A 23,337-nucleotide genomic window follows, 5' to 3' on the forward strand; every position below is an offset into this window, starting at 1 on the left:
AATCACGTGGCAAAGATGTTGAATGCCACCATTGTGGTAAGAAGGGTCACTTTAAACGTGATTCCTACAAATGGGAAAAAGAGAAAGGAAAGGGTAAGAAGACAGATGATAGCAAGGAAGAGAAGAAAGAGGGTCAACCCAAGAAGAGCAGTTTCAAAATTGAAGAAGTGAATGTAATCACTCATGACAATGAGGACAGTGGGAATGACGTACTTTTGGTCTCTTCACACTTTGGTGCACATGCTTTACTTGCAGATACAGATGAGAACATGCATACCTGGATTCTCGATTCAGGTGCTTCCTTTCATGTCACCCCTCGTCGAGAGTGGTTCTCTACCTATACAAAGGGTCAACATGGTGTTATCCACCTTGGGGACAACTATGCATGTGACATTGCAGGTGTTGGCAATGTGCAATTGCAATTTCAGCATGGCTCTGTCTTCACAGTTCAGCATGTACGGCATGTACCTCAGCTCAAGAAGAGTTTGATTAGCACAGGGCAACTAGATGATGATGGTTTTCATACCACCTTGGTGATGGAAAATGAAAGATCTATAAGGGATCTAGAGCGATTGCCAAAGGTTGTAAAAGTGATACTTTGTATCCTCTCTATGTATCTAGTGTGAGTGATCATGTTGTTGTCGTGACCGAGCAGCCAAGCGTTTCTTTGTGGCATGGCCGATTGGGACACATGAGTCAAACAGGAATGAAAGTGCTTTCTTGTTTGGGTTACTTGCCTTGTCTTTGTTATGCTGATTTTTGAACATTATGATCATTGTATTTATGGTAAACATGCACAAACGTCTCACAAAAAGTCTCTTTCTTTGAAATCTTCTCCTTTAGAGTTAGTACATTCAGATGTATGTCAGATGCCACGATTATCTTTAGGGGGAAAGAAATATTTTGTCACCTTTGTCGATGATGCTACACGAAAGGTATGGGTTTATCCTATTCATAGCAAGGATGAAGTGCTTGACAAGTTCAAAAAATTCTTGGCATTGGTTGAAAATCAAACTAATAAGACACTCAAGTGTCTTCACTCTGATAATGGTGGGGAATATGTGTCCAAGGCCTTTCGGCATTTTGTGACAACAAAGGGATAAAGAGGGAGCTCACTGCCCCTCATAATCCACCCCAAAATGGAGTTGCATAGCGTATGAATCGAATCATACAGGATAAGGTCTGTACGATGTTGTCTCATACTACATTACTCCATGGTTTTTGGGCAAAGGTTGTTATGACAGTCGTACACTTAATTAATCAGTCACCAAACAAGTCTTTTGGGGGGGGAGGGGAGAGTTTCCCACGAAGCATGGTCGGGAAAGCCACCTTCATATGCTTACCTAAAAGTGTTTGGCTGCAAAGCTTTTGTGTACATTCATAAAGAAAAACACAGCAAACTTGAGCCAAAGTCCTGTAAATGCATTTTCCTAGGATATGGTGACAAGGGTGAAATGGGGTATAGACTGTGGGATCCTGAAAAAAGGAAAGTAGTACACAGCAATGATGTTATCTTCCGGAAAGATCGCATGCAAAAACAGCCCAAAAAGACTAAGGAGGTCCATAGGGTTGTATTCCGGAAAGAAATACCTTTTGGACAGCAAAATGTGCCTACTATACAGCAACAGATACCTGCTATAAATAAACCTGTAAATGCAGAAAATAATGCTGGAAATGATCAGCCAGCTATTGCCCATGATAATGAGCCACTACATGTACAGGAACAGCCAGGACAGCAAGCTGTTAATGCTGATTTGCAGGCTGAAATGCCAGGACAACAAGCTGAAAATACTCAACAGCCAGCAAACAATGATCATTGGGTTAGGAGATCATCTAGGGCTACTAGACAACCTGATAGATTCATTCCTGGTGCAAATAACGTGGCTGAATATATCATGTTGACAGACTGTGGTGAACCGTATTGCTTCAAGGAAGCAATGGACATACAGGACAACAAGAAATGGTATAAAGCCATGTTGTCAGAAATGAAATCTCTTGAGAAAAATGGCACTTGGGACTTGATGCAGTTGCCTAAGGGCAGAAAACACTTCCATGTAAATGGGTTTACAAGATGAAGGTCACTTTTTGTTCCTCACCAAAGTACAAAGTAAGATTGGTTGCAAAGGGGTACAAGCAAGAGCATGGAATTGACTTTGATAAGATATTCTCTCCTGTAGTCAAAATGACTACTTTGAGAACCATTTTGGATTTGGTTGCAGCTAAAGATATGGAGCTCATACAGATGGATGTAAAGACTGCATTCTCACATGGTGATTTGCATAAAGACATATATATGCAGCAGCCTGAAGGGTTTGTTGAAAAAGGGGAAAGAAAAGATGGTATGTAAACTAAAAAGGAGTTTATATGGGTTGAAACAAGCACCAAGAGAATGGTATCATAAATTTGATACATTTATGCAATCTCAAGGTTTCCATAGAAGTCAAGTGGATCACTGCTTGTACACTAAGAAGGCAGCAGATGATAGTCTGATTATCTTGGGTCTGTATGTTGATGACATGCTGATTGCTTCCAGGGATATCCATGTCTTGAATTCACTGAAGCAAAGTCTTCATCGCAGCTTTGACATAAAGGATCTTGGTGATGCAAATCACATTCTTGGCATGCGAATACTTAGAGATAGACCGAAAAGCTTACTCTATCTATCTCAACAGGAGTATATTTCCAAGATTTTGCAACATTTCAATATGGAGGGGGAGGGAAAACAATTGGGGTTCCATTGCCTCCATATGTGAAACTCGGTGCAGAGGACAACCCTACATCTGATAATAAGAAGGCTGAAATGGCCAAGATACCATATGCTTCAACTATTGGCACTTTGATGTATGCTATGGTTGCTTCATGTCCTAACATTGCCTTTGCAGTGGGAGTGGTTAGCAAATACATGACAAACCTTGGCAAGAAGCATTGGGATGCAATGAAAGGTATTATGAGATACCTCAAAGACACTTGTGCATCTGCTTTGGAAAGCAAGAGGCATCTGTTGTTGGCTTTACGGATGTAGACTATGCTGGTCATGCGGATTGCAGAAAATCCACTTTTGGTTATGTGTTTACTTTCACAAGAGGAGCAGTCTCTTGGATCTCCAAGCTACAAAAGTGTGTTGCATTGTCTACTACAGAGGCAAAGTATGTGGCTGCAACTGAGACATACAAGAAGACTTTATGGCTTTCATGTCTCGTGGGAGAGCTTGGTATCACAGAATTACCTGTTCTCCATTGTGATAGTCAGAGTGCTATCATGCTAGCACAGAATCCCATCTTTCATGCAAAGACAAAGCACATACAAGTGACGTACCACTTCATTAGAGATGTACTTGATAGCAAGAGCATTGAGCTTGTCAAAGTGCATACAGTTAATAATCCTACAGACCTTCTCACAAAGGGTCTTCCAGCAGAGCAGTTTGTTCATTCCCGACAGATGATGGGAGTTGGATAGATATATGTATTTCAGCTTTGTACATGCCTACACTTAGCTGATTCTTTTCTCCTCTTAAGGCACATTGCCTTTAGGTGAAAGGTTGTTGGGAATAAAGGCCCTTGTGCCTTTAAATGTGCTCGGGTGTAAACATACCCTTAGCACTTGTACTTGCACATATATATCTATCTAAAAACCTAAAGTGGTACACTCGTCATTGTACCCAAAATCGTGCACACTCTCTACTCTACTCTCTCTCTCTCTCTATCTCTATCTCTCCGTCCGTAACAAACACCTTGTCTTGATCTTCGTGTCTCCCCATCACTACATTTTCTACTTAAGCAAGTAGACCCATAGCTTCCTAGAATGGTCATCAATAAAAGACACAAAATAACGGAAACTACTATGAGTTTTTATTAGCATGGTGCAAACATCAGAATGGACTAAATCCAAGATACATGCCTTCCTAGAGGCTCCATGAGAGTAGGGACTCTTTACATGTTTACCAAAAATACAATCATCACAAAAGTCAAGCTTTGAGCTTTCACATCAACTCTTCCAAGTGAAGAGAGTGCCTGTAAACCCTTTTGGCTCATATGTCCAAGACGCTTGTGCCATAACTCCATGTGTGACTATACTTCAGCAACTGCAAGAAACTTTCCAAGAAGTGCCTTGAAGTAGAGATAATACAGTCTCCTTTATACCACCTCTAGTGACTGGCATAGATCCTTTCTGTATTTTCCACATAACACCACCAAAAGTAGTGATGTAATCTTTGTTGTCTAGCTACCCAACAAAAAGCAATCTCTTCTTGATGCCAGGAGCATACCTAACATCATGAAAAATCAATTCTTAACCATTTTCTAGAGCCAAGTGTATGGTGCCCATTCCTTCAATATCACATGTATGATTGTTGCCAAGGTCGACTTTTCCAATATTACCTTCTGCATAAGTTAAAAAAACACTCCAAAGATGGAGTTACATGAAAAGAAGCACCATTATTAACAATCCACGATTGTGACAAACCATCATAAGCTAACAACAACGCATCTATCACATCTATTTTAGTGATATACATGTCCTCCACTGTCATAGCAAGCGGATCTAAAAATGTAACCAGCAAATCAGCATCTTTATCATCTTCTATTTCCTCAATAACAACACTAGATACCACATTTACTTTTACAATCTCTTTAGGGATAGAGCTGCCATCCTTGTCATTCTTCTTGCCTTTTGCATTAGCCTACTTCTTACGTTCTTGTTAATTTTTAAAGTATCTGCAATCGGGCTTTTTATGCCCTTTGCGACCACATTGATAACAAGTTACATCTTGCTATTTTTCCTTGCTTTTGATGCGATTTTTGTTTTTATTTACAACATTATACCTTTTTTCAGGTCTTTCACTGTTTTTCCCACTTGCCTTGCGTCTTATCTCTTCATTCAGAATAAAACCACGCACACCATCAAATGTCAAGTTGGGATTATTGCTCAATGACACAACCAATGCTTCCCATGAATCATGTAAGGTCATGAGTAAGAAGATAGCCCTCAATTTAGAATCAAAAGTTGGCAAACCTACATCCTGTAACTGACTCAAAATACCAATGAAAGCACTCAAATGCCCTGAGGTAGATTTGGACTCATCAAGCTTCAAGTTGACAAACTTCCACATGAGATGTACCTGATTGACAGGAGTTGTATTCTCATAAGTAGCCTTAAGTTTCTCCCAAACTACATAGGCAGAATCAAGCCCCTTTATATCAACCAAGATATCATGTTGACAACCATTTTAATGTAAGTAATGGCCTTTTTATTCATTTTAACCTAATCCTCATCTGACAAAGCAATAAGCTTGTGTTCTTCTAAAGCATCATCACAATCCTTTAGAAAGAGTATATCCTGCATACGATCTTTCCAAAGATCAAAACCATTTCCGTCAAATTTATGAATCTCAAAGAGATTCTTTGTATCAGATGTAGATGCACTACCAACCATCTTCAGTGATACACAACTGCAATAAAGGGCTGAATGCTTTCAGCCATTAGCAAGGTTTCTGAATTGTAACAGCAAGTACACACTCTTGTACTTCCAAAGTGTCCAAGAAGCAAATGTTTAGCTGCAAATTTCGGTCTCAAGTACTGATTACAACTTATGCACGAATCAAATCTGATACATTTACATTAAGGATAGCTCCCACTTCAATAATACATCACCAAAATTCCCAAATGCAATGACCCAAATGCTGTATTTACCACTATTTCACTGCATAATGAGTATTCAGCAATACATATATCAGGAGAAGCTGCCCTTTTTCAACATTTGAAGCATCCAAAACTCTAAAGACTCCCACTCAGCAGTGAATCTACTGCAAATTTCACTATCCAATCTCAAAACGACTCAAAATACATCACCAATGCAAAAAGCCCCAAAATTTCTGCAGTGAATCTGCTCCAATTGCATAAATGCATCTTCCTAAGCGTCAAGTGTGGGCTAATGTTGCAGAAATTTCACAATTTCTGCAACAGCCCCAAATTTCGGGGTCCAACAGTGCACAATTTCCAAGAAATTGGCTCATCCAAGTAAAAATTTCACTTGCATTTGAGAATCCCCAAAAATTTTTGAGGCCTGGGCACTCAATGTTTGCAATTTATGGTCTAGAGGGTCACTACAATATGTGTCAGGCACAAATTTGGGAAAAGCCCCAAACTTTAAAAGATAGATTTGCACAGATTTGCGCTCTGTGCTTGTATGTGTGAACACCAAGTAGAGAGGGGAACATTAGATGAAGTAAATTCAAGAGAAAAATGGCACGTTGACCTTCTACCTCTGCGCGTCGTTCATATGGCAAAACACCCTGTCGCCTGTCAAGTGGCAATTACCTCCAGTCTCGTCGCGTAGCAATGTCGCCTCCAGCCCCATCGCATAGCAACGTAGCCTCCAGCCCCATCATGCAACAGCATCGTGCAACAGACGCCTATCGGTCGTCAATCCAACTAACGCCCATTATGCCTACACCGGACCCGTCGCCTGCGCTGTCAATCTGTCTAACGCCGTTTGATGCCCGTTATGCCTGCACCCGACCTATCGTCTGCACGTTACGCCCGACCAGTCAATCAACCTAATGCCTACTCGTCTACTCCTCAACGGCTTGCATGAGCCATTGGCTCTAATACCAGTTTGCAGAGGCGAAGCGGAAGCATATAGAGAAAGAGAGCTAAGAGCAAGCACAATAATCGAGGAGTTCAATAACTAAGAGCTGAATGGTGTTTGACAATGATAAGAGTGAGAGAGTGTCTTCGGATAGGTGTGTACCAATGTGGTACACACAAGGAATAAAAGAATGTATTTATACTTAGGGTACGGTACACTTACACCCGTTAGGGTGGATTCACATATGTGAAGTAATATATACACGAGATACACGGGATAGCGCATAAGAGCCTTTACATCCAACACCCATATGTGATCCATGTCTAACCATAGCATGAACAATCGTGCTACCTTCAAAGTATTCTGGTTGCCCTATCATAGCATGCATGCTCGGCTATCCAAAATCCATTGGATTGGCACTTTCATGATGATTGCCTTGCATTTGTATTCCTTGCCCCGTAGGTACCAACTATTTTGCTTCATTAGCATCTTTGAAAGCTTCAAGTGAAGACTTTGGCATTACCTTCGATGCACCTTGCTGTCCCGAAGGTGTGGAAGATAACTTCTTTTTCTTGCCCTTGCTGTCCTTATTCAAAGCATTCGAAATCAAATAAATTGAAGATCCCTTTGCCAAGTCAACAAAAAGATTTGCTACTATCCTCATCTAATTCTTCAACTAGTCATCAAATTCCTCCACTTTGCTAATTATCAGCATCATTAAGCCTCAAAGACCCCATATCTTGCCCAACAATAATATTTTCAACTTGTTCTCCATAGTTTGAGCCTTGTCCACAATTAGGCATTGCATTTTCTTCATCCCTATCATGTGAATGTCCATACTAAGAGGCATCGTCATTGCTTAATTCCATCTCATTGTATGAAGATATATTCATGTAATCTATCAACACTAGCATAAAGCTTTGGCTTGCAATCAGGTGCCTCAAGCCCACCAAATCAAGGAATTGAGAGGTATTCCATCAATGAAACCAGCCTTCCTTCTCAAATAGGGTGGTAATTCCCTGATCAAGCACTTAATTACAACAATCAACAAATAAACATAATTAAGATGCACACTTTATTTTCAAAATTCTTGGACAATGGACACCTTATTAGCCCCAAAACTAGTACCCCTTTCAGTATTTCTTTATCTTCAATTGCCAATGGATATGGTACAAGCCAAGATTCCACAATCTCCATGGCTGATCCAATAAACAGCAAACAAATTGAGCCAAATGCCCCTTGAATTTCACCTAGGACTTCACTCTAATTTGAACCCCAACTAGCCAAATGTTGCCCCAATTTTACAATGCATGGCTAGGCATCTAGAATTCCTAATAGTTTGCAGATTTCAAGTGCTGATTTCAGTGTACGATGCCCTCACTTGTTCGCACATGTCCCAAGGTGATTGCTAAACTCTAATTTTTGCAGAAATTTAGGGTTTGCAAAAGAAATCCCTCTATTGTCCACCAAATATGGTGGAGATATGCTACAAAGGGCTGAGAATTTTTGAGATCTCTTGAGAATGGGCTGAAATAGGTGAGAGAATGTGAGAGAGAAAGAGAATTCACAGTTTTCACATGAAAAAACCCCTAAATCTGCCTACAGTCTGCACCAATCAGCATTTAATGTTGTCGCCTACTATCTAGAGCCCCCCAATCTACTGTCGTATGCATTAAATGCCGTTGCCAACAGCTCCTAGTGCCAAAATTGTTGTCGCTTGCTTCTCTTGACCTCCTGGCTACTTTAACGTGTCCCCTAGTATCATCCAGGACACGTCTTAGCAGCCCATCGGAAAGGATGTCTAGAAAGCTTTGCTCGGCACTCCCATGGAATATTACGGGTTTTGCGATCTAGTTCTTCCTGCGTCTGCCACGTAGCGGAAGTATCCTGGCCGTTCCCACTTAGGATCGACCGGAATTAGGGTTTTCCTAATGGGTCATTAGCTAACAGCAACTAGCGTCAGACCCGAGCGAACTACTTTACGCAAAAACGCCACGTCCAAAGCGGATTCACGCTGCACTTGGTTCAAGCAGAATGGGAAACGAGAGGGATGCAAAGCTCAACCTCTCTGCCATACGGCATAGTCCCATTCCGTTCCCCTAAAACAGCGTAAATCGGGTAAGACGTAACTCTAGGTCATCGTTCCCGTTATTCTTTTTTATGATGATGATCATTCCGCCGTTCTTCGAGATTTTTGAGAAAAGTTCTCAGCTAACCGGGACCACCCAACCGTAGGACGGTCCCATGGCCCATCCTCCGCACTTTCCTCGGTTTGTTTTAGTTATGTAATTATCTAACACATTAATTTCACATATAACAGTCAGCTTCTTTAATTAATCCCTTTAAGCACTGGTTCTTTCACGTAATCTTATCACGTGACATAGAAAAACAATATCAAGCAAGTTCTTTTAACATTTCATCATTTTATCTTTGAAATACAAGGAGTTCCGCCCGTAGGCTTGTCCATAATCTGCCCGAAGGCTATCCAGTAATCTCCAGGGATCACTACTCCAAGCTTCCGCCCGTCAACTAGTATGCGGGCCTCGAGATCCAATCCTGAGTCACGTTAGCCTCTTGTGCAGGACCCGGAAGGCGAGGGATTTACGGCCACAGCCCCCCCTGGCACCCAAGCGTCCTCCTGCTCCAAGTAGAACTCAACGGAGAGACCTCTCGCGGCAAGTTCGGTCCACGTTCTCGGCGCGGTCAACAACCCCCTTAGTTAGGGTCAGGCAGGCAGTCGGGGGTAACTGAAGCTGCCTCTCCCTTCAGGCCTTTAACCTGAAGTATAAGTACTCATTTAATTTTTAATTCATAATTCAAACAGAGCTCTAAAATCTCTAGCAAGCACAAACATTTCCGTTAATCAACCGAGTTGTTTGGCAAACTGCTAAGGAAGTGTTCTTTTCTTTTGAGTGTAACAGCACTCGTTCCCAAGGTGTCTTGTAAATTGGCAAGATCTTTTACATTCCGGTGTAGGGCATACCCAATTTGGTTAACCCTAAGTGCCTTAGATATGCTAGTTTCCGATTTACAACTCTCCTTAGAAGGATATCCAAAAATACGTCTTTTTGCAAGATAACTTGCGTAGGGATCTGCCGTCCTTGATGAGGGTTTTTACCCTTTTTCCTTGTGAATCAATCACAAGACTAAATGATTTCATACTTGTTGCACAAGTCCTGCGATGGAATAATCTGTTTGGATTCTTTAAGCTGACGTATGTCAGGCCTAGGGTTTTTTTCTTTTAAGAACCTTAGGAACAAACCCTAGTTCCTTATCTTTACGAATTGATTGTCCCTACAGTAAGGAAAGTAGTCAAGTGTTTAGGGTATGAATGTTTCTATGTTTAGATTGGTTCAGTTATCTTTTGGAAGGTAATATTAATCGTCTTGTCATGGTTTTGTTACCCTTGTGACAATTTACTTTCCCAATCAATACAGTTTAATTTAACTTCCGTTTTCCTTAAAGATGAGCTCATGCCAACTAACAACACTTGCCTTGCTAAGATGTGCAAATATTCAAGATAACCTCCTAGTAGTTTGAGCATCAAAAAGAAACCTTCATGAATTTAACCATTTACAATGATTTGTTGCGAAAAGAATAAGGCTAGTGGTGCAAGATATGATTTCTACATCTTAGGATTTAACTAAAATATACTACTATAGTAAATGGATAATCTTGCTCGTAATTTATAATGCTTGATGCAATTTGAAGAAAACTAAGTTTTATACATTGCCATTCATAAGCTAAACTCCTTCGTTACAAATAACTCGAACAATTATATCCTATCCTTAACAATTTTTCTTTGCATGATTGACTTAAAACCGAATTAAAGCCAAGAAGAAAAACCTGGTTTTGGGGTGAGATATCCACATGGATACCGGGGGATGACCCTCCCGCAGCTACACCTTGGACTTTTTTCGGCGGCATCGTAGTTCGAATGTGAGATAGCCTTTTCCTCTTTCTTCTGGAATTCCACCGTCTTCTCCTTCCTTCCCTTTCTTTTGTCTTTTTCCCACTCTTCCTCCTTCACTCCTTCTTTTTTTTTTTACTCCCTCTACCTTCCCTTCCTATTTTTTTTTTCTCTCACGGCTACTTTTCCCTTACGGGATATCATACGAAGCCATGATGATGAATTGGATTTTTAGGTTCAGAGGGGGGAAAATAATAAGGGGAATACAAGGGATTACGAGGAAAACTTTGTGAAAAAAAGAAAAGAGTTATGAGGGTGAAGAGGGCTTAGTGGAATAAAACACGGGGGAAAGTATAGGAAGGGGGTCTTGGGAGATTTTAGGACATGGGGGTGTGTGGACACCGGCTTGTTTGATAAGACTAAGAAAACAAAGCTCAGCTAAGAGAGCACATGCACAAAAAGATCAAAAAAAAAAAAAAAAAAAAAAAAAAAGAGTGAATGAAGGAATCAATGAAAGAGAATGAAAGTCTTCAAGGTAGCCTAAGGACAAGGTAGCCTATGGGTACGACTCGAATAGCCTAAAGAGCTAAGAGGGGGGAAAGGAACAAGGGCTTAGGGGGAATTAAAACCGGGGTTAGGTTCCCAAAGTCTAAGGGAGGGCTTAAGGGGAAAAAGGAATTTAAAAATCCTTGTGGGGGGGGGGGGGGGGGGGGGGGGGGGAGGGGAAAGGGGCTTAAGGACCTTCCCCCTTAGAAGCTTCTAAGAGCCTTAGAATCTTATGGTGATCTGTGGCCCAACACGTGGTCTGGACTGCGATGGCGGCCACTACACGCGGTGAGCGTATGACGGCAACTACTCACGACGCAGCAGAGGCGGCTTCCACTCACGACAGCGGCATCGAGCAAAGACTCAACGGCGTGTGCAGCTGCTCCTCGATTCAGTAGCACTCCTCTCCTCTTCTCCACTCCTCCTCTCCCTCTCACAATAGCAGCAGCGTCTCCACCCTCCTCTCTACTCACGGCGGAGTCGACGGCGCCTTCCTCTTGTTCTATGGTAGCCTCCCTCTCTCTTGGTCTCCACACGACGCAGCAGCGGCACGGACTCTTCCCACCCTTCTTCCTCAATTCCTCACGGCTCCAGCCTACCTCTATCTCCAGCGGCCCCCCCTCCCCTCGTTTAAATAGTGGAGGGGAGGGGGATCTTCCCTCCCTGCATGTCATCACGCATGGTCCCCCTCCCTCCATAAGGCTCCACCAAGGAGCTTAATAGCTCCTTCTATTCCCCTCCCCCTCCAGCTCGTCAGTCGGCTGGAGGGATAAGGGGGAAATTTTAAAAAAAATTCCATTTCTCCCATTTTTTTAGATTCAGTTGAGACAGGTTCACGCGTATAGTAAAACGGAATGTTACATTCTCTCCCCCTTAGAGGAATCGAGATGTCCTCATCTCGAAATAAACTGGGAATATTGATGGTTGACAGAGCTTTCATCTATCCAAGTAGCATCCTCTTCCGAATAATCTTTCCACTGGACGAGGCATTCTCTCAGGGTTCTAGATCTTAACGGTCTTTCCCTAACATCTAAGATCCTTTCCGGCCTTAGTTCAAGGACTCCTTGACTAGGCATTACAATTTGTTGGTCATCAAGTACATGATTAGGATTGGGTACATATTTTTTCAATAGACTGATATGGAATACATTGTGAACCTTTAGATTCTCAGGGAGTTGCAATCTATAAGCATTGGGTCCTAGACATTTGAGGATTTTATATGGCCCACAATACCTTGGACTTAGCTTCTTGCATTCTCCTAGGAATAGAGAACTCTTTTTAGGGCGTACCCGAATGAAGACCATGTCTCCTTCTTCGAAGACTCTATCTTGACGTTTCAAATCTGCGTATGCCTTTTGCCTATCCTTGGCCGCTTGTATGTCTTGTCTTATTGACCTTATTTGATCATCCATGTCCTCCAACATTTGTCTTGAAGCTTCAACTCTTAGGGTTGGATCAGAAAAGTTTAGGGGGCTTCGACAATCATGACCATACATTGCCTGGAAAGGGGTCATTTGAATGCTCTGCTGGTAAGAAGCATTGTAGGCAAATTCAACTAATGGCAAGTATTGAATCCACCTCTTCGGCTCTCGACAGCAGTACGCCCTAAGCATATCCTCAATGATTTGATTTACTCGCTCTGTTTGGCCATCTGTTTGGGGATGGTAGGCGGTGCTAAAACAAAGTTGAGTCCCAATAGCTTCAAAGATAGCTCTCCAAAAGTGTGATGTGAAGAGAGAATCTCAATCACTAATGATTCTTCTAGGTAACCCATGTAGCTTGAATATCTCCTTGATAAACAATCTCGCAATGTCGGAGGCTTTATAATTTGTCTTTACTGGAATCAGGTGTGCAACCTTGGTAAGCATGTCAACCACAACCATAATGGAATTGTATCCTCCTTGGACTTGGGGTAAGCCCACAACAAAATCCATACTGATGAATTCCCATTTCATTTGGGGAATGTCAAGTGGTTGCAGTTTCCCTGGCATCATGACATGTTCGGCTTTGATACGTTGGCAAGACAAACACTCAATGATATACTTGAGAACGTCACCTTTAAGCCTCTCCCAATGGTAGCTCTTCCTAACTGCATTAAGAGTTTTAGCATAGCCAGGATGTCCTGCGAAAGGAGAATCATGAGCTTCCCATAATATCTTCTGCTTAAGTGACTGGCTTGCTGGTATACACAGCCTTGTTCTGTAGTAGACAAGTCCATTATCAATGGAAAATTCCTGATACTTAGCTTGCAACTTCTGATTCTGCTCCTTGGTAGATATCTCATTTATCATTGTTTGGTAGGTCAAATCATGGCATGCTTCCTCTCTAGCTAGTTCAAGTATAGGGTTGTTTGGCATAGATACCTTTGTAGCCAGAGATCTGGCCGTTGATGGATTCTGCAAGATTAGGGAATTTAGGAATGCCTTGCGACTGAGTACATCGGCAACTACATTCTCTTTCCCTCGTCGGTACTTGATTTCAAAATCATATTCCTCCAATACTTCAATCCACCGACGTTGCCTCATGTTGAGCTCGTTCTGGGTAAAAATCCATTTGAGACTCTTATGATCAGTTACTAGAGTAAACTTGTTACCCAACAGGTAGTGTCTCCAAAGCTTTAGAGCATGGATGACAGCTAATAATTCCAAATCATGCGTGGCATAATTCTTTTCATGACTCTTCAATTTCCTTGAAGAGTATGCTACTGGATGACCTTCCTGCATAAGTACACACCCCAAGGCAAGAATGCTAGCATCAGTTACTACCTCGAACTTCTTATTGAGGTCAGGAAGTTTTAGAATAGGTGCTGACACCAAACTTTGCTTCAGTTTGTTGAAGCTATTTTATTCGGAAGTTGACCATGTAATGGAAGTCTGCTTCTTTAGTAAATCTGTAAGAGGTACTGCAATCAAAGCATAGTTTTTTATGAAGACCCTATACCATCCTGTCAATCCAAGAAAGCTACGTATTTCTTTGACGGATACTGGTATTGGCTATTCAAGCACATCTCTGACCTTGGCTGGGTCTACTGATATTCCTTCTGATGATACTATGAATCACAAATATTCAATCTGACGCTTGAAGAATGCACACTTCTTCATTTTTGCATACAGCTTATGAAACCTCATTGTCTCAAGGACAATCCGTAGTTGAGGTTCATGATCTTCTTCCTGTTTAGAATAGACTAAAGTGTCATCGAAGAAGACAAGCACGAAATCATCAAGATATGGTCTAAAAATATCCTGCATTAATCTATTGAAGGTGGCAGGTGCATTCGTAAGCCCGAATGACATAACCAAGAACTCATATCTTGTATTGAAGGCCGTTTTTGGAATATCTTCTTCCTTGATCCTTATCTGATAGTAACCTGACCTGAGATCGATCTTGGAGAAGATCTTTGCACCTTGAAGACGATCAAGAAGTTCATCTATTCTAGGAATAGGATACTTGTTCTTGACTGTTGATTGGTTCAACCCTCGGTAATCAATACATAGTCGAAGTGTCCCATCTTTCTTTTTCTGGAATAATACTGGAGCTCCCCACGGTGAGTTGCTAGGTCGGATGTAACCCTGATCTAACAGTTGCTTGAGCTGTTCCTTCAACTCAATTGCTTCTGGTATGGACATTCTATAAGGTCTCTTTCCAATTGGTGCAGCTCCATGCACTAGCCTAATCTCATGATCTACTTCTCTTGGAGGAGGAAGTTCAATCAATTCCTCAAGGAATACGTCAGCGTATTCCTTTAGCCAAGAAGGTCCTTCCTGAGACTCTTGCTTTTGATCTAACTTGTTGAGTTTGATCAGGTAAACGGGTAATCCTTTTCTGACTCCTTTTATGATCCTAGATACTTTGGCTAATTGGATTCTTGGCACTCCTGCCTCACCTTGAGTTGTGACAAATTCCCTTTCAGAGTTTCGAAAGGAAACTTGATCCTTTCCACAGTGGATGTGGGCGTCATTAGGCTTAAGCCAATCCATCCCGAGTAGACACTCATGGATACCTAAATTCATGACTCTGAAATTGACTGAGGTTTTCTTCCCTCCCAGAAAGAATTCCACCTTAGCAATTTGCCTGGTACAAGTTACCTCACGACCGTTTGCCAATTCCACAAGCAGGGTAGGTGCTTCTACTGTGGCTATTCCTAATCTTTTTACACATGCTGGTGAGATAAAGGAATGTGTACTGCCACAATCAATCAAGGTTTTGAAACCTTTACCTTGATAGTCCGACGGTGTCTGAATCACCGAGAACTAGCGATTCGGCCCTTTCTTGTGTAAAGCGGCATGGACTGTCGCTCTTTCGAATTCTGCTTCCATAGTCGGATCTTCCTCATCTTCTTCTTCGCATCCTTGCCTATTGGCAATGCAAGCAGTTCTTCCTCTTCCACGGGTGGCGGCTCCTTGACCGCGGCCTGCACCTTGGAAAGGCGTTTGACGATGTCCCCCGCTGAGCTTGGGACATTGCCTCTTGAAGTGACCGGGTTCGTTGCAGTGGAAACATCGGATGTTTCGGCCATTACTTTGAGTAGAAACAAAGTTGTTGACGTTATTTGTCCTTGCTTTCTTCCTTTGTCCCTGATTGTGACCTTGAACTCTCTTCACTTGAGGTCTGAATGCTCCTCTGTTCGGGTCACTATAGGACCAAGTTTTATTACCCCTTGGTCTAGCTTGCACCTCCTGAATTATAGGCGCCGCTCGAATGAGTGCATCCTGAAGATCTGATGGACGCATAGATTCGAGACGGGTATTTACGGGTGGATTTAAGCCCGCGCAAAATTTGGACACCTGCTGCATCATGTCCATCTGTGGCGCATACTTTAAAAGTGAGACGCAATTTAGAGTAGTATGCGTCAAGAGTGAGTCCTAGCTGTTTTAGCTCGTAGAACTCATTCATTTTCTGTGTACGATATGCAGGTGGCAAATATCTCCCCTGCACGGCTTTCTTCAACTTCTCCCAGGTAACGGACCCCTCTGAAGTCCCTTGATCCCTGCACCATTGCTTCCACCAAAGTCTGGCTTCGCCGGTGAGTTTTAACTTGGCGAGCACGGCTTGATTGGTAGGTGCAGTACCAGCTGCTTCAAAGTAATCCTCCATGGATTCAATCCAAATTTCAGCATCAGACTGGACGAATCTGCCTCTCCCGTCAAACTCGGGTGGCTTTATCTGCTTGAGGAGGAACTTCTTCTCCTGGGTCACAGCAGTGCTTGATGTAGGGGGCGAATTTGGAAACTGTACCTGGGGTTGTGCCTGGATAAAAGTTTTCTTAACGTTATTATATGATAATTGACGTTAGCTTATCTTTAGTTCAGCTATCTCGTAAATAATGAAGCTACTTAACTTTTTAACAACTCTTATGCACAGCCAGATATTGATAAAAGAAGTCTTTATTTGTATTCACATGGGCGTAGCCTTATACAACGTCTCGTGTCATGATAATCCAATCATTACATTCAGTTTAGGGAGAACAACGTTGTATTGCATTTGTCTACAGGAACTGTGTAATAGTAGGGTTTTGGGTCATGGATCTTTAGGAATCGATAATTCATTGGAAGTTTAGGATACCCTTTCCGTTGGAATCCATACTTCTCATGGCAGCCCAACACTTTAATCCTGTCGGCTGGGATTACACGGGTTACTTCCTCATATACATATGAGTTCATTTCAACCCTCCGACCTTGAATATGTAAAGTCGAGTTTACGTGAGCTTCCACAAAAATGAACAGCTTCACGACTTTCAAGTCTTCCAACCACTTGATCCTCTTTAGGTTGGTATGTAGATAAGCAAACCGGTGGGCGGCTATGTAGTAGATTCCTGAAGACCCCGTCCATCTTCGTTCTATGTATAAAGGTGATGGATTATACATCTGCTCCAGGATGTTCATCATCCCAATTCTTTGTCTATAAAGGGAAGAATGCATTGCAGTCATAAACATGACCCGAAACACCAAAAACTTGTTCCACGCTTCATAGTTCTGCAAGACAGCATTGAAGATGAGAAAATGTTTCGACAGCAACAATTTTTTTACTTCATTTTATTGAGATCTCATAAAAACAATTCCGTTGTTGGTCGGCTCTGATACCAACTTTTAACGTATCCCCTAGTATCATCCAGGACACGTCTTAGCAGCCCATCGGAAAGGATGTCTAAAAAGCTTCGCCCGGCACTCCCATGGAATGTTACGGGTTTTGCGATCTAGTTCTTCCCGCGTCTACCACGTAGCGGAAGTATCCTGGCCGTTCCCACTTAGGATCGACCGGAATTAGGGTTTTCCTAATGGGTCATTAGCTAACAGCAACTAGCGTCAGACCCGAGCGAACTACTTTACGCAGAAACGCCAGGTCCGAAGCGGATTCACGCTGCATTTGGTTCAAGGAGAATGGGAAACGAGAGGGATGCAAAGCTCAACCTCTCTGCCATAAGGCATAGTCTCATTCCGATCCCCTAAAACAGCGTAAATCGGGTAAGACGTAACTCTAGATCATCGTTCCCGTTATTTTTTTTATGATGATGATCATTCCGCTGTTCTTCGAGATTTTTGAGAAAAGTTCCCGGCTAACCGGGACCACCCAACCGTAGGACGGTCCCATGGCCCATCCTCCGCACTTTCCTCGGTTTGTTTTAGTTATGTAATTATCTAACACATTAATTTCACATATAACAGTCAGCTTCTTTAATTAATCCCTTTAAGCACTGGTTCTTTCACGTAATCTTATCACGTGACATAGAAAAACAATATCAAGCAAGTTCTTTTAACATTTCATCATTTTATCTTTGAAATACAAGGAGTTCCGCTTGTAGGCTTGTCCATAATCTACCCGCAGGCTATCCAGTAATCTCCAGGGATCACTACTCCAAGCTTCCGCCCGTCAACTAGTATGCGGGCCTCGAGATCCAATCCCGAGTCACGTTAGCCTCTTGTGCAGGACCCGGAAGGCGAGGGATTTACGGCCACAGCCCCCCCTGGCACCCAAGCGTCCTCCTGCTCCAAGTAGAACTCAACGGAGAGACCTCTCGCGGCAAGTTCGGTCCACCTTCTCGGCGCGGTCAACAACCCCCTTGGTTAGGGTCAGGCAGGCAGTTGGGGGTAACTGAAGCTGCCTCTCCCTTCAGGCCTTTAACCTGAAGTATAGGTACTCATTTAATTTTTAATTCATAATTCAAACAGAGCTCTAAAATCTCTAGCAAGCACAAACATTTCCGTTAATCAACCGAGTTGTTTGGCAAACTGCTAAGGAAGTGTTCTTTTCTTTTGAGTGTAACAGCACTCGTTCCCAAGGTGTCTTGTAAATTGGCAAGATCTTTTACATTCCGGTGTAGGGCATACCCAATTTGGTTAACCCTAAGTGCCTTAGATATGCTAGTTTCCGATTTACAACTCTCCTTAGAAGGATATCCAAAAATACGTCTTTTTGCAAGATAACTTGCGTAGGGATCTGCCGTCCTTGATGAGGGTTTTTACCCTTTTTCCTTGTGAATCAATCACAAGACTAAATGATTTCATACTTGTTGCACAAGTCCTGCGATGGAATAATCTGTTTGGATTCTTTAAGCTGACGTATGTCAGGCCTAGGGTTTTTTTCTTTTAAGAACCTTAGGAACAAACCCTAGTTCCTTATCTTTACGAATTGATTGTCCCTACAGTAAGGAAAGTAGTCAAGTGTTTAGGGTATGAATGTTTCTATGTTTAGATTGGTTCAGTTATCTTTTGGAAGGTAATATTAATCGTCTTGTCATGGTTTTGTTACCCTTGTGACAATTTACTTTCCCAATCAATACAGTTTAATTTAACTTCCGTTTTCCTTAAAGATGAGCTCATGCCAACTAACAACACTTGCCTTGCTAAGATGTGCAAATATTCAAGATAACTTCCTAGTAGTTTGAGTATAAAAAAAAAACCTTCATGAATTTAACCATTTACAATGATTTATTGCGAAAAGAATAAGGCTAGTGGTGCAAGATATGATTTCTACATCTTAGGATTTAACTAAAATATACTACTATAGTAAATGGATAATCTTGCTAGTAATTTATAATGCTTGATGCAATTTGAAGAAAACTAAGTTTTATACATTGTCATTCATAAGCTAAACTCCTTCGTTACAAATAACTCGAACAATTATATCCTATCCTTAACAATTTTTCTTTGCATGATTGACTTAAAACCGAATTAAAGCCAAGAAGAAAAACCTAGTTTTGGGGTGAGATATCCACATGGATACCGGGGGATGACCCTCCCGCAACTACACCTTGGACTTTCTTCGGCGGCATCGTAGTTCGAATGTGAGATAGCCTTTTCCTCTTTCTTCTGGAATTCCACCGTCTTCTCCTTCCTTCCCTTTCTTTTGTCTTTTTCCCACTCTTCCTCCTTCACTCCTTCTTCTTTTTTTTTTACTCCCTCTACCTTCCCTTCCTATTTTTTTTTTCTCTCACGGCTACTTTTCCCTTACGGGATATCATACGAAGCCATGATGATGAATTGGATTTTTAGGTTCAGAGGGGGGAAAATAATAAGGGGGATACAAGGGATTACGAGGAAAACTTTGTGAAAAAAAGAAAAGAGTTATGAGGGTGAAGAGGGCTTAGTGGAATAAAACACGGGGGAAAGTATAGGAAGGGGGTCTTGGGAGATTTTAGGACATGGGGGTGTGTGGACACCGGCTTGTTTGATAAGACTAAGAAAACAAAGCTCAGCTAAGAGAGCACATGCACAAAAAGATCCAAAAAAAAAAAAAAAAAAAGTGAATGAAGAAATCAATGAAAGAGAATGAAAGTCTTCAAGGTAGCCTAAGGACAAGGTAGCCTATGGGTGTGACTCGAATAGCCTAAAGAGCTAAGAGGGGGGAAAGGAACAAGGGCTTAGGGGGAATTAAAACCGGGGTTAGGTTCCCAAAGTCTAAGGGAGGGCTTAAGGGGAAAAGGGAATTTAAAAATCCTGGGGGGGGGGGGGGGGGGGGGGGGGGGGGGGGAAAGGGGCTTAAGGACCTTCCCCCTTAGAAGCTTCTAAGAGCCTTAGAATCTTATGGTGATCTGTGGCCCAGCACGTGGCCTGGACTGGGATGGCAGCCACTACACGCGGTGAGCGTATGACGGCAACTACTCACGACGCAGCAGAGGCGGCTTCCACTCACGACAGCGGCATCGAGCAGAGACTCAACGGCGTGTGCAGCTGCTCCTCGATTCAGTAGCACTCCTCTCCTCTTCTCCACTCCTCCTCTCCCTCTCACAATAGCAACAGCGTCTCTACCCTCTCTACTCACGGCAGAGTCGACGGCGTCTTCCTCTTGTTCTATGGTAGCCTCCCTCTCTCTTGGTCTCCACACGACGCAGCAGCGGCACGGACTCTTCCCACCCTTCTTCCTCAATTCCTCACGGCTCCAGCCTACCTCTATCTCCAGCGCCCCCCCCCCCCCCCCCCTCGTTTAAATAGTGGAGGGGAGGGGGATCTTCCCTCCCTGCGTGTCATCACGCATGGTCCCCGTCCCTCCATAAGGCTCCACCAAGGAGCTTAATAGCTCCTTCTATTCCCCTCCCCCTCCAGCTCGTCAGTCGGCTGGAGGGATAAGGAATGAATTTTTTAAAAATATCCATTTCTCCCATTTTTTTAGATTCAGTTGAGACAGGTTCACGCGTTTAGTAAAACAGAATGTTACAGCTACTGTCTCCAATGGCTGAGAAGAGGTCTAAAATCTGACCAACAGCACCTTCTCTCTCTCTCCCAAGCTGAAAACTGATTGAATGGCTAAAACCAAGCCCAAAAACGTTTTAATCAATTTGCATGGGTATTTGTGTCAAGTGGCACCCTTCTAAACCCAATTCTCAACATTATCCATCCATTTAATTCATTTTCAAAATTGAATAATTCTGTAAATTAATTTCAGCCTTTCTGAACCTACCCAAAATTAAATGTAGCCTAGCCAATTTAATTATGGATGGGCACATTTAATTTTGGGTGAGGTCAAAAGGGCAAATATTAATTTGTAGAATTATTTGATTCTGAAAATTAATTTAATGGCCGAATAATGCCGAAATTTGGATTTAGAAGGTTGCAACTTGGCAAAAATACCAATGCAAACTGAGAAAACATTTTTGGGACTTAGTCTCAAAAGTTTAGATCAATTTTCAATAAAAGGAGGAGAGAGAGAAGGTTGTTAGTCCATTTAATGAGCAAAAAACAGCAAGTGACAACCATCTAAGCCATCAATAGGCAAGCCACAACACGAGAAGGCCTATCAGGGGCTGGCAGCATCAGGAGTTCCATCAATGTTTACAAATAACAGTTTTAGTAGAAACACCTCTAACTCAAACTTTCGGAGAGATTTTTGAACAATATCACACGTATTTGCTATTCCTATAAAGTAATCAATTGTAAAGTTCAAAGTTTTAAAGTTTTAAACCTTCTTCCTTGATTTTGAAGGTCTTTTGGAAATTTTTGCAATTTAGGGTGCACTAGACCTTGGTTTTTAGTGAATATTGAATTCCAAATACAGAGTTGCGGCCAATATCCCACGATGTTTTGAAAAGGTTTAAGTACTATAGTTTCCCTTTTGAAAAGTTTAAGTGTAATGTAAACAGCCTTTTTACTTCCATCTGCGCGAGTTCTCACAGTAGGCGGACATATAATTCATGAAGCAGACAAGAGGTTCCTCTCAAACCTGGTCATGGACTCAATGAGAGGTCGGAAAAAGGGTTTTCCAGCATGCTCAGAATAGAAGGCCTCTGCCATCGCCACGTCCAGTTGCAAAGCTTTCTCCTGCGAGATTCGGAAACCGGATGAACGCAAGATAGTCTTGATCGTCTCTGCGTGGCCAGCCGCGACTCCATCGGGCTTCACTAGCGCTAGGGTTCTCTGATGGCCTGGTAACACCAAAACGGGTACCGAATCAGGGCGCCATGAAATCAGGAAAACACGGCCCTCCTCCTGCTCCTCCTCCTCCATCTTCTTCCTCTGATGACCATACCAGATGCGGAGGAGGAAGCGATGGAGACGCTGGCACAAGCGACGGCCACCATCCAGAGGACGAAACGAGGGTTTGCCATGACCTGACCGCCTCGGATGATTTGGATTTTGAAACTGCTGGGCCTTTCAGCAGGGCAGCGTATGAAAGCCTCCCCTCAATGCCATCTTCCAGAAAGGTTGATATAATAAGAAACATAATCTAACCTTTGAAAGCTTTTACTCACATACATGTGTATGTGTATGTGTATGTATATGTGTGAGTGTGTATGAATGGATCTCTCTCTCTCTCACACACACACACACATTCTTTTTCTTTTTTTCCTCTTCTTGTATCTTTTATGCTCTCTGTGTGTAGTATACATGTCTATATAAACATACTTAATATGTGTGCGACTATTAGTGTAGCCTCATAAATGTATGTCCTCTCTCTTGCTCTCATCATTTTTATTCTCTCCTTTCTTTTTCTTCCTCATGTCTCTCATCTTTCTTCATCTCATATATATGCATATATGTGTACATGTATATATTTGTGACCGGATGTGTGTATGCATCTTTGTAAGTACATATTTTATAAATGTATATTAATTCTCTTCTCAGCTCTTTCTCTCTCTCCACTTGTATAGTGTTCTAAGTATGTGTACTCTCCTCTCTTCTTTTTCTTTCTCTTATCTCTCCTTTCTTTTCCTCTCTCATGACTCTCTTCTTCTTCTTCTTCTTCTTCTTCTTCTCTCTCTCTCTCTCTCTCTCTCTCTCTCTCTCTCTCTCTCTCATATATATTACATGTATATGAGCACGTATACATATAGACTTACATGTGCATATATATGCATACATGTGTGTATGTATTTGCACATATATGTGCACATGTACATGTGTATATGTGCATATATTATTTATGTGTTTTTAGTAGTCTATGTGCATTTTTTTGGTTTTAGAGTATGGATATGAACATGCTCAACCATTAAAATGATTAATTATTATCTCATCCCATATGGTCAATTTTAAAAAAAAAACTCAACTCTTTTTTATAGCGTATATGTATTTGTGGATATTTTTAGAGTATACAACACATTGCATGCACATGTTCATCTATTAAAATATTGTATCATTTCATAAGTCTAATTTATATATATATATATATATATATATATATATATATATATATATATATATATATATATATATATATATATATATATATATATATATATATATATATATATATCTCCAAAAAAAAGATTCTCTTCATTGTGCCACATAGGCTTGGGAGTATTAAAAATATCTCCACATATAGTGATATTAAGCACCATAAATATATTTTGGTATAATATAATTTTC

The 23,337-nt window shown here is 41.7% G+C and overlaps 1 protein-coding gene across 5 annotated transcripts in view; it reads right to left on the bottom strand.

The window, feature by feature from the left end:
- Positions 1 to 22,186, bottom strand: part of LOC148022991 (Nucleoside diphosphate kinase family protein) — a 40,979-nt gene extending 18,793 nt beyond the window's left edge. For 4 of the 5 annotated variants that reach the window (XR_015693593.1, XR_015693592.1, XM_087695949.1 and 1 more), the window contains exon 1: positions 21,695 to 21,994. Coding sequence is in view for 3 of the 5 variants with exons in the window: in XM_087695949.1 (XP_087552075.1) it covers positions 21,695 to 21,978 (284 nt within the window). In the remaining 2 variants the exon portion in view is untranslated. The other variant, XM_087695950.1, reaches the window with a different exon arrangement.
- Positions 22,187 to 23,337: the final 1,151 nt, after the last annotated feature.

This window comes from Lygodium microphyllum, chromosome 16, assembly GCF_053477565.2.
Source record: "Lygodium microphyllum isolate KBCC chromosome 16, Lygodium_microphyllum_v1.1.10, whole genome shotgun sequence".
NCBI classification, from domain to species: Eukaryota; Viridiplantae; Streptophyta; class Polypodiopsida; order Schizaeales; family Lygodiaceae; genus Lygodium; species Lygodium microphyllum.